This window comes from Falco rusticolus, chromosome 6, assembly GCF_015220075.1.
Source record: "Falco rusticolus isolate bFalRus1 chromosome 6, bFalRus1.pri, whole genome shotgun sequence".
NCBI lineage: Eukaryota > Metazoa > Chordata > Aves > Falconiformes > Falconidae > Falco > Falco rusticolus.
Window position 1 is genome coordinate 79,202,938 of NC_051192.1, and position 12,447 is coordinate 79,215,384.

The 12,447-nt window shown below is 41.2% G+C and overlaps 1 protein-coding gene across 49 annotated transcripts in view; it reads left to right on the forward strand.

Annotated features, from left to right (window-relative positions):
- RIMS1 (regulating synaptic membrane exocytosis 1) overlaps positions 1–11,968 on the forward strand; it is a 335,409-nt gene extending 323,441 nt beyond the window's left edge. For all 49 annotated transcript variants that reach the window (XM_037392187.1, XM_037392189.1, XM_037392223.1 and 46 more), the window contains 5 exons: positions 1,175–1,316; positions 6,920–7,032; positions 9,807–9,908; positions 11,011–11,150; positions 11,504–11,968. In XM_037392187.1, coding sequence (XP_037248084.1) covers positions 1,175–1,316; positions 6,920–7,032; positions 9,807–9,908; positions 11,011–11,150; positions 11,504–11,722 — 716 coding nt within the window. In that variant the 3' untranslated portion in view covers positions 11,723–11,968. The remainder of the gene's footprint in view (positions 1–1,174; positions 1,317–6,919; positions 7,033–9,806; positions 9,909–11,010; positions 11,151–11,503) is intronic.
- The last annotated feature ends 479 nt before the right edge of the window (positions 11,969–12,447 follow it).

A 12,447-nucleotide genomic window follows, 5' to 3' on the forward strand; every position in this document is an offset into this window, starting at 1 on the left:
CAGCAGATGGAGGTGGAAGAAACATTTTCTTTTTCAGATGCTCCCCTGAGCAGGCTGTGAAAAGGAAGCACATACTCTGCAGAGAGAGAATGAGGGAGTACTGAAATGAAGGGGCAAATGCGGGAGTATTTTTTTGCATACACTTGCATGAAACTTTGTCAAATCTATTACTTGCTGAGAGGAAGTAATGTTACCCATTGAATGATAGGCTGAACTTAATGAAGAACAGGACACTGAGCTAGAAGTCGACACATTCTGTCATATCTCATAGACTCTTTGGTGGAAGTATTTCAGTTAAAGATCTTTGAGACCAATTATCATCATCTAGAAGCACCATTTCTGCCGTGCAACAGCAGAATTCATTGTAGATCAGCTGTTGCACCTTGAGCCCATAACCACCCCTGTAAAGGACTGAGGAAGCTCTCCTTGCTCAAGGGTAACAGCAAACCTTCCAGGTGGAACTCATATTGCATTTTAAAGTATGTGTGATGGAAGCTTTTCCAAATGGATCAAGTCTTTAAACAATTTCACAAGATTCACATTACCCTGTAGTGTTCAGTAGCAAGTCTAGACTGTGAAGTCCATCATCTCCCAAACAAATTCTCCAAGGGTTAATTCTGCTTAGGAAGTGATGAGATCAGAAGCTACATAAAGCTCACCATGTACTTTGAAGAATTTCTGTGGTGAAAAGTAAGATTTTGTTGAGTCAAAACACATCATTATGTTTTTGATACTAAGTATATTGGTGCTTAACATTTTTCTGTGGAAAGTGTGAAGGATTTTTTCCCCTCTTTTTTTCTGTGAGAGTTGTAACTTCTTTTATAGTCACCCAACTTAACTAACAAGGTGGGTAGAAACACCTTACCGAGTATACAGTTAGCAGACACTATCACAGTCGTCCTGTCTACATTCTGACTGTGTAAAGGTTATTAATAAGATGTCTAATTTCTGACAATTTGCCCTAAAAAAGATCTTTAGGTTGCAGCCCTTTTAAAGAGAAGCCATTGCCGGTTTGCAACTGAAGAAGAGAGATTCGTTCTTTGATCAGAAGAGTCGTTTTGGCTTATTAAATAGTAATGGTCAAGTCAGATCACTGTTGTTGGGGGAGAACTGCAAGGAAAGGCTTTGCTCTAAGTCGTCATTCTAACTATGGCTTCTTTTTCTCTGCTTTCAGAGGCTGGCAACAAGAAGCTAAAGAGCACGATACAAAGAAGCACAGAGACGGGAATGGCAGCAGAGATGAGAAGTCGTATGGTTCGACAGCCAAGTCGGGAATCCACTGACGGCAGCATAAATAGTTATAGCTCCGAGGGCAAGTAAGTGGCATTTAAAAATATTAATAATGTAGAAGTTTCTTGTCTTTGCAGGAAAACTTGGGATGTGAGCAGAGGTCCCAGCTCTGGCTGAAGGCGATAGCTCTGTGTACAGATGCTTCCTCTTGAAATGTTTGCAAAAATAAACTGTTTTAGGGGCATAACACAAATCTTTTGAAAACCGAAATTTAGAGAGAACTTCTTAAGGAGTCACATTTTCCCTGTCATCCAGTGAGGCATTTTGTTCATCGAAAGACAACTACATTCAGACCACATTATTCAAAACAGAACATAGGGGTACTTTTCCTTTGAGTTATGTTTGGATTAACTCAGAGTTAAACTTCAGATGTTATATGTAAAACCCTGTGATATGAAACTCTGCTCAGTAACACTATATACAAAGAAAGTTTAGTTTGGAGTTGGTCCAGGTCTCTTGTTGGGAATTGTAAACCCAGAGCCCAGCTGCCCCATCAGCTGAAATCAGACAGACGACTGTGGGGAATGGGGCAGCTGTTTTCATTCACTGCTGAGTGACTCAGTATGAAGGAAAGGAGAACAAAGTCAGCGCGTGATACTCCGTCCTCCTCACAGCTCTCACTGGGACTCTACCGTGTGTGCCAAGGTGCAGTGGTCACTAGGGTACTTTTATAAGACGCTTCTCCACAAAAGGGGAAAACGGGGCAAATGCACCCTATAGACCTGGAAAAAAATGAGAGATTGGAACCCCTTTGGCTTCATCTTTTTATATGCTTATCATGTTACCACAATTACTACTGCACATTGTGTAAGTACAAAGAGCCAGGGGCAGCCATGATGGTGGCAAGGAGCTGTGTAAAGGTGTAATTTGTCCATCATCAGATGATCTCACCATCCTCATTTTTTTACGAGGGTGGTGTCATGGGTAGAGTGACACACTTCACTTGTGCAAGAGAGAAGCAGCCATATGTTTATTGGCTGAACAATGTTTAATAGTAAATGAGATGATGATTTAACAAGATTTGATGGCAAGGTACACTTGATTATTTACTGCACAGAGGACAGGGTCAGACAAAACTGTCAGGGAGACTCTGGTGGAGTTTCAGAAAGGATCCCCTTGTGTTTTAAACTTCTCGGATGGAAGTTTAGGTGTGGCTAGATCCAAACTTAGTCTCAGACTTGGTCAACAATATATCTGAAGGTTTATATGTGCAGAGTCAATCCTGTATACCACTTATCTAAGATTTGAAACTTTAACATGCTATTAATCACTTACCAAGGATCTATTGCAGCAAGGAGTCTCTCAGCTCAAGGGGACATCCTGGCATGCAGCCTACTGCCATGCAGGAGAGCTCAACGGGCCCTGGGCTGTCCGCTATTTGTGGAGTAAGATAATCGACAGTTCTGTTTGCCCACTGACTACAGAAGTTAGTTTATTTCAAACTTGGCTTGAGTCAGAGCTTGACCAGCCCTGTTAGCTGGGAGCATTGTTAAAATTAGCCCTTGGCTATTGCATCTTTATCTGTCTCCCCCAAATCCTCTTCGAGTCGGATACAGCCATCACAACCAGATGCAGCCATTAGGATTGCCACTGGTGGTTATCACTTGAGCAGGGTTGTGGAAATAAAGGTCAGGATGGGGCCAGGGGGAGCACGCATTACCCTCACCACAGGTGGTGAGGCACTGGCACAGGTTGCCCAGAGGAGCTGCAGAGTCCCCATCCCTGCAAGTGTTCAAGGCCAGGCTGGATGAGGTGTTGAGCAACCTGGTCTAGTGAAAGGTGTCTCTGCACATGGCAGGGTGCTGGGCTAGATGATCTTTAAGGTCTATTCTGACCCAAACCATTCTATGATTCCATGATACGCTAAGAATTGCAAGAGCCATGTAAGAAAAACAAACTCCATCATGAATAACTCAAACCCAAAGTAGGTAAGTATCTAATGAAGAATGAGGGATGGATAAAATATTCCAGTATTTTTACCAGTATGTTTCTGATAGGGCGTTATCTTTACCCTTTCCACACTCCATCCTGCCATCCTCCTTCTCTGTGCTGCAGTGTCAGTCTGTAAGGCACCAGTTACTCACTGTGGTGACAAAGGTCCCAATGAGCTGGACCCTGCTAAGGAGGAGCTGGGGCAGCCTGTTTCCCTGGCTAGCAGTGCGGGAAAGACAGGAGCCCAGCACCGACGGTGAGGACCTTCTCAGGGGAACAGCCTAATCCTCTGCTCCACCCTCAGGGTGCGTAAACAGATTTGGCCAGGCTGAGACAGCCAAGGTCTGGGTCTGGAGGTCACAGCAAGTGTCTAGGGGACAGAAGCCACAAGGTAGAGCCTTACACTTTTGACTTGAGAATCAGCCTCTGAATAAGGCAGTGAAGAGAGCAAGCCTCGGAGGTAAACGGAGTGCTTCCTTCTTGTTGGGACATAGTGCAGACTTGGTGTGCATAGTGGGACTTAGTTTGAAAATTATCCTTTGGAACTAGATCCATCTTCAAGGTAAAGTGAGCTATCATAAGCTGGTAGCCACACTATCTGCATCTCATGTCTTGTTCCTGCCTCCTTAGCTCCCCATCTCTTGCTGCTCCAGCACCAGTTCTGCTTCTGACGGTTCTCCTTACCTCTCTCAGTGCTCTCATACAATAGATTTCTTCACATCTGACCACATTTGACATACTTTTCTGTGCCATACAGCTCCCCAACTTTTCAATGTTTCTGTCCCAGACTTTTGGTTTGACAGAGTTGCCAGCTCTTCTGGTTGAATCCTCAGTATACCTCAACTTCATTTCCTGACTCCAAACCCACTGCACAGTTGACCTTAAACACTGTCCCTGATCTACACACACCTATTCCAGTCTCTGGCAAGAGTAAAGAGTAAAAGTGAGACCAGTGAAGTGAGAACACCACCAGTATCTAACAGTGACTCTGAAGAGCAGCCTAAGAGAATGGGACGAAGGAGGCAGATAACAAAACTCGGGTGAAACAGTTAAATATATCTTTCTGAAATGAAGGAAGAGAAACATTCCTTAAAGAAGACACAGTGCCATAGGCAAAAGGGATACCAGAGGGCTCTGTTCAGTGTAGCGCTGTATTTTGTGGCTTATAAAGCTGCTCTGAAGTAATTTTATTCTATGATTCTGTGATTTAGCTATAGATCAAATCCTCAGCTGTTCCGCAAACCTGCACGAGTTTGATAGAATAATGTCTACGGCAGCTCTGGGTTTAGATCACAGTGAATGAAGAACATTAAATGCAGAGCTTCTTGTAAGAAAGATGACCAATACAATCTTCTACTGTTTCACCACTTCCCCCACATGCATCACTGGCTTTTTTATAGAACATGAGTTGGACACAACTGCAAGGTGGAGACAAAGCCGCACAACTACAGTGCGTAATCAGGGGTACATACACTGTGCCAGCTGATCCTAAAATCTTGTCCCTCACTCCCTCCTCCTTCTGGGCCGTTTTCAAACATTAGAAATGACACCTTTAACTTCAGATGTTATTTATAGTGTGAGCATGAATCAGGTTTTGATAGCGCCTTCTATTCAGAATAGAGAAGCTGGTTTTTCCTGTCTCTTGGGAGTTTCCCATGAAAATCAGCAAGAGCTTGACTTTGGTTGCTTGAGTAGTATTTTGTCTGCAGTCCAGTCTTGATGTTACTGTAGGTGGGTAATGATGACAAATAGGAGATGCTTATGTTAAGTTTGCATGGGTTACTTTTTCTTGTGTGTGTGTGTGTGTGTGTGTGTACATTATGATACTAACTTTATTTCCAGGATTACATAGTTTACTGACAGTGTCGTGCCTCATCCTGCATTTCATAAGACCAATCAGATGTGTAGCTCAGCTGAGAGTGCAGATTCCTGCAGTAGGTAGCCCAGGTACCATGTTATGTTCTTCTGCTTGACCCATAACTGGAGTTCAGTGAATTAGAATTAATACACATTAAGGTGAATGTGTCCTTCACAACATTCATTCTTACGTGTATAGCTAGAGGTGTCTGAAAAGTGAGAGTGCTCTCAAATGAACATTTTCAATGTCGTTAGTCAGTCCATAGCAAAATGTAACACAATTTGGGGAAAAAGGCCAAAGCAGCAAACAAGAAACTTTTCATAGCAGGAGCAAGAGTGAATGGGTAGTGCCACTGGGGAGAGAAGGAGATTGTGTGTCTTATCAGGAAGGGTGGGCTTGAAACTGCTCGTCAAGGTTAGGTGAATGCTGTAACTGGCAGGCTGGTGGTTGAACTGGAGACCTTGAGGTTCTTGTCCTCCATCTAAAGAAACTACCTTAAAAAGATTTCTTAAAACTAAACTGTGAAAAGCTTACCTTGTGGTCAATCAGACTTTTTCAATGAAAAGGACTGTGTGGATATTTTCTGGCCAGCTTCAGTTACAGGCAGTCTATATGTTTATGCAGGCATAGCGAGAACAGTTAGTCTTGAGGAGAGAAATGGGCTTTTTCTATCCAGCTAACTGGGGTTTGCAAGGAGCTTTCAGTGTGAATTGAATGACTGGAGCACATAAGCTTGATCTGTTGAAATCTAAGCTTTTTGCACTGATGTTTTTATTAGGAAGTTTTCTAAGTATTCTCTCCGGTCTAATAGGAGATTTCCTTTGAGGAAGAAGCATATAGTGGATGGCCTGCTGGTAAGGATGCTATCTAGACTTAGTTCAAAGTCTGTTCTTCTTTCCTCATAATTGTGATGAGGAAGTCAAAGCTGAGTCTCTCCACCATGGATCGTTCTTTCTCTCTTCTCTCTCTTTTTTGTTTGTTTTGTTTTGTTGGTTTCTTTTGTTATTGTTTGGAAGCTGTATGTCTATTTAAAAGAAAGTGGAGATTCTGGATACAAGTAAGCAGCTTGGAAAAGCACATACCATGGAATCATAGCACGGTTTGGGTTGGAAGGGACCTTTAAAGGTCATCTAGTCCAACTCCCCTGCAATGAGCAGAGACATCTTCAGCTAGATCAGGTTTCCCAGAGCCCTGTCCAACCTGATGAATGTTTCCATACACTCTGTGCCAATGTATTACAGTTCAGTTAGTGTCCTGAAAGAGGGGTGGGTACCGGCTGTAGATGCAGATGTGGCTGCCAGAGTATTTTGGCTAGGGAGTGGCATTAGGTTTAGCTCTAATCAGTACTAGTATTACCTGCCTCTTTACTGCTTCAATAAACAGGTGCAGCAATCACATTAATTTAGTGTATACATCGGTTTTCTCTGTTTGTTCTACATGATGCGGATGGGGTTTGGATGTATGTATCAATATAAAACAGTATTTTACAAGGTAAATCAACATTCAAGAATGAAGAATGATAGGGTATTAAATTTCAGGGGGCTTTTTATGTTTTCTCTTACAAGGTCACTTATAGTTTATTCACCTGTCAGGCTTTTCACTTCCCATGGAGAACTCCTTACAAAGAACTGTTTTATGGACTGCTTTGCGTCCATGTGCAGAATTACTACACTTCTTTGGGGTCCTTGGGTAACAGCTCATTCCTGATGCTGCAGAACAACTTGTGGTTGCACATCCTGACCTGCTTGCCTTGTATCAGTAACAGTTTTGAGGTAGATACTGTAGGACAGTAGAAATTAATCCTGTTCTTATGCTTAACTGGCTTTTATTTTGCTTCAGCTTAATATTTCCTGGAGTACGGCTGGGCGCTGACAGTCAGTTTAGTGATTTCCTCGATGGACTTGGACCTGCACAGTTAGTAGGCCGGCAAACGCTAGCAACCCCTGCCATGGGTAAGAATAATATGTTCTTCTCTGTTAAATGAATAATAAGCCAGTTAATTAATACACACACTGCCAGACTACAGCACCGAAAAGACTTTTACAAGGTTGCTTCCTTTACTGTAAGCATGAAGGTCCTATACACAGGCACTGGTATTCCTAGAACGCTAGCATCCCAATCAGGGTGAGAGACAGTATTCCCTGTTTGAGGCAATTTGAATTTCCTCATTTCATGAAAATCTCATTTGCAATTTGAAGAGAGGAGTTGCGCTTTGCTTCCCGCTCAAAATAACTGTGGTTTCTCCTGTTGTAGCTCACTGGAAATTCTCACCTTTTTATACTTACTTGCCACAGATTATATTGGATGTGACAGACAGCCAAACTCTGCACTTGTTCATGCTTAGTTCATCTAATCCCAGAATGTGGAGCTGCTGCCCACATTTGCAATGCCCAATAATCAGTTGCTGATAAAGCCAGTGTTTATCATGAAAGAGACAAAATCCTTTTCTGCAGCAGCTGCCTGAGGCTATCTGTTACCTTCTCTGTGTTCCAGACCAGTCTGTATTTCCCTGTAGTACCATTGGCTGTATCTTGGTTATGAATAGAGTATGAGTGTATAAGGTGTGAAACAGTGCAATACTGTGCGAGTATCTTTGGAAAGGTTTGATTTTTATTTTTTTTTTTACTATTTATTTTTATTTTTGCTTATATATGAGCAACTCTCAGACATGCTTTAGGATGCTAAGTGAGGAGTACTTGATCAATTACTTGAACCATACTTCTGATGGAAATTACAAGTGGCCAGTGTTTCAGTACAGATGTCTTGGGAGAATCAGCTTCAGGAAGGGCTACTGAGATGCTTATGAAAAAGGAAATTAAAGCAGAAAGAAAAATTGCAGGAGAGCAGAAGGAGACAGAAACTTTGTTGAGAATGTTTTGAGTATCCCCTAAGACAAGGGATGCTGTGTAAGTCCAAATGACTGCTACTAATGCGTTAATAAGCACAAAACTTGTTAAATTCATATTTTTTTATTATCATCTTGAAAGAGAATATGTTTGTGAGATGGTTTGCGCTATACAAATCTGAGTGGCTCTGTCAGTATGAATATAAGGGTCTAGATTTCTTTCATCTCTCTATTTTAATCTTGTTTTCTGACTGAATATTTTTCTGCAATTTACTTGAGTAATGTTTATTTTCACTTCTTAGAACTTCTTTATTTACTAAAGGCTCAAGTTTTGGCCCCCAGAAAACCACTCAATCATGCTTTTTAACAATTTTCAGGCCACCTTCTATGTCCTGTCCTTTCACTGGTGACTCTTTCAAAAAGTTTGTATTATTGCTCCCCCTTCTGGTTCCACGTCGCATGTTTTACTTTGGATATGCGATACGGAGATGTGCTTTTTAAAAAAGCTTGTTGGAATTTTCCAGTAAACTATTTTTAGTGTAACGCAGAGCTCTGTTTATTCAAGAAAAGTTTGATTTATAAAAAAAAAAAAAATCTTCCCTGCTGCTCTGTCGTACCTCAAGTACCAAGGTATAAACACCGCTCTAATATACTGTTAGACAAGCATATGAAAATCTCATGCGCAGTTAATTTCAAAATACTGTCTTTGTAAATCCAGACTCCAAATTCTATAGTTCAGGACTATCCATTTTTAAGTGTGGTTTTGTAGACAATTGGAGTTCGCATGTCAAATATATACATACTCCCATGTTTCATAGATATATGTATAGTTCATTGATTTGCACAGGTGTTACGTAGCTGCCCATGTAATGCTGTGCATTTTTTATTCCAAGTGGCCTGTTAGATTTCTAGCCAGCTGATTCCATGATATATGAAACCATAGAGACATAACACTTCGAGCATCAGGTCATCATTGACTTCCCTTGCATTTTACTGATCTAGATCAGAGCAGCGCTTGGTCTTGGACTAAGCAGTTTCCTTTTTCTGCAGGAAATGTTATTTGTCAGAACTCAGGCAGGGAGACAAATTTGACTATTTAGTAGCAAAAGCAGCTTTTTATTTTAAAGTGTTGTGTCATTTTCTTCATACCAAAAATGGCTGTGGAATATTGATAAACTAGGTGAATTGTCACCTCTGTACTCGCTGGAGACTTTTGCAGAAAAAACCCTTTCGAGCTCCTGGGGGCATAGGGCATCATCCCCTGAAGCGGTACTGTGACTGTGTGCCTCCTCTGGTTGGTGTTGCCGCCTTGTCCTCAGGCAATTGTAGTTACAGAAGAAGGTTTCAACGTTAGTCTTTACCAGGAGTTCTTCCTACTTCATCAGGGAAGGAGCCTTCACACTGCCAGCTGTTGCAACTCAGCTTGGAGGCAGAAATTGCCAGCCAAGGGGATTTCTGAACACGAGTTTGGGTTTTAGGCTCTCCAAGTGTGGCACCACTGTCAGGGCAGCACATGCCAGTGACTGGCACAGGGGGCAACAGTCCTAGGGAGGAAAACTCTAGGTAGTAAAACTCTAGGTAGTTCACCAGTGCAAAATTAAAGGTGTGGTGGTTATACAGTAAGTGTTGCGGTAAATTTGCCTGCCTCCGGATCAGAAATATTGAGTTCTGGTATAAACCAAGAGAGGTCACCATGCTCCCTAATAGCATCCATCCATCTTTTAGTCCTGATTTAAGGATGGAGAAGTTAAAGGGACCAGGAGGAGAGGTGACAAGCACGCTAATGCAGCAGACTAGTAGCAAACTAGTCTTTCTCACTCTTACACACTATCTCCCAGGCCATACTGCTTCTCTGAAATGTGGGCTTCTTCTCCCTCTCAGGTGACATTCAGATTGGAATGGTGGATAAAAAGGGCCAGTTAGAAGTAGAAGTCATTAGAGCCCGCGGCCTCATACAAAAACCTGGCTCCAAATCTACCCCAGGTAAGGAAAAAAACAGACAATATATGAACAGAGAAAAAGAACATGTACTGATAAACTGGTGATCAGAGACTTTTTGACCTTAGCTGTCAGTTAGCTATCACTACATTTAATTTTTTTTGGTTTGCTTTTCAATAACGAATATGTGAGTGGATATATCCTTGCTACCAACGTCCACTTCTTACCACCTTGCATCTGCCAGTTGCATGCCACTTTTCAAGGAATGATTTTCAGCAACTCAACATCCTTTCTGGAAGGAAAATTTGCAGAAATATTTCTGCATATCTTAAGCAAGTCATATATCTCAGAGGGGCTTTGTCAATGTTGAAGAAGCCCTTTGTGTTTGTTCCACATCAAAACAAGAGGTGGAGAACAGATGACAGTGCTTTGAACAAACAGCTTAACAGACCTACATGCCAGGATCTTCTGTACGCAACAGTGCTTCAAGAAGACAGCAGGTTATGCTAGTGCCGGTGTCAGTAATTTGTATAATGAATGAGATTTAATATTGTATCATTTTATAAGGACATTTTTTAAAGTTCTAGTTATTTATAGAAAGCTTTATGAGAGATTTATAATCGCTACCACAACCACTGCTTACTGTAACAACTAGAACAGTAGTTTTAGATAACATTTTACCAAAATGGCACTTTTCAGCTCCTAAGGAGATTGTAGATGAAAGAGGAATTAATCTCTGTGTTATCGGAGTGACTTATTTTAAATATTCCTAATATGAAACATCAATGTCTTCTGCTTTGAAATATCTCTGACCCCTAAACATACATAGAGACTCCAGCACAGCTATCAGTGACAGTTAATTCCTGGCAAAATAGTGTTTTTAAAACGACAGACATGAAACATAACTGTTGTTGGTTACGTCTTAGATCATTACATTCAGTGTTTATAAATTGAATTGATTTCTTATGGCCTGTGTAATTTATTTTGTGGATGTAATTGTATTCAGATTATACAGTGAAGATAAAGTGTGTCATTTTCTGTCCGCTCAGCTTCCTTTTAAGGCATCTGTCCTTCAGCTCAGATGTGCAATGTAGAAGTTTTTAAGTACAAACATAAAAGTCGGTAATTTATTATGTTCTGTTTGCAGCTCCTTATGTCAAAGTGTATTTATTGGAAAATGGAGCGTGTATAGCTAAGAAGAAGACAAGAATTGCACGGAAGACCCTTGATCCTTTGTACCAACAGACACTGGTTTTTGATGAAAGTCCACAGGGTAAAGTCCTTCAGGTCAGTTGCTTTTTAATCCCATTTTAGGCTATCATTTGGAGAAGCACTTGCATATTTACTTAAGTTTAAGCAATATGCATAAACTCTTTCCAACTCACTAAGCATTTAATTTTATAAATGCCAGCAAACATGTCCTTGTGGCTTGTGGTTTGAGACCTGCAAAATGTCTGGCTCTATTAAACATTTCTCTTTTGTTGACTCTTGCTCCTGTCCTGCCATTAGGTTCTCCCACAAGAGGGAGCAATCATTCACCCTTAAGAACAACATCTTCCTTAACGCTGCACATAACAGCAGGAGTGAATACATAGCATGGGTTTGGGGGCAATGCTGAACCTGTGTTTATGTTCTTCCAGGTAATAGTTTGGGGAGACTATGGCCGAATGGACCACAAATGCTTCATGGGAGTTGCCCAGATCCTTCTGGAGGAACTGGATCTGTCCAGTGTGGTAATAGGCTGGTATAAATTATTTCCACCTTCATCACTAGTGGATCCAACTTTGACTCCCCTGACACGCAGGGCTTCCCAGTCATCTCTGGAAAGTTCAACTGGGCCTCCCTGCATTAGATCATAGTAGCAGGTGCTGTCTAATAAGAACATCGCCCAGGATAACAATTGGAACCAGATATTCACACGATCAAAAAACGCTGTTGGAGAGAGACAATCACTTCTGTTTTTGCTTGTAGTAGTTATCCAAACATATGTCTGTTTGTCGAGAGATGGCTTAAGTTGACAGAACAAAGGTATATCACATATGGCCAATCTATTAGCGGCTATCACCGATGCTTATAACGATTTTAAAAATAAAATAAAATAAAAGGAGAGAGAGTGAGGGACCTTTAGATTCGACCTAAGTCAAAGATGACCCAAACTGGAAGTTCTCGCTCTGTTAACAATGTTGTATTTTTCACATCTTGACAGAGCTCTTAAGCAGTGTTACCTTCCTGGTGTTTCAGCAGTTTTTCTGTACTTGTCACTTTCACTAGTTTTTTGCCATGTGATTCTGCTAGTTTTGTAGAAGTCCCACAATGCTAACAGAGACCCTTCCTTTCTTTTTCTAAACTAAACAAAAAAGGGCTGAAGCATATCTCTGTAAGCATCGTTAAAGTGTTCAACAGCCACAGTTATGATTCCAGCGAGTTCAAATAGTTTCTTAGTTCTGGTACTTCCAAGTCTCTCAGGTGGGAACCCAGAACAAATGACCAATCTAAGTTATATTCTTAACAATAAATGCTCATCACAGTGCCACTTTTTCTTTGTAAAAAACAGATATGTTTGCATTATATATAGTAACTTTTA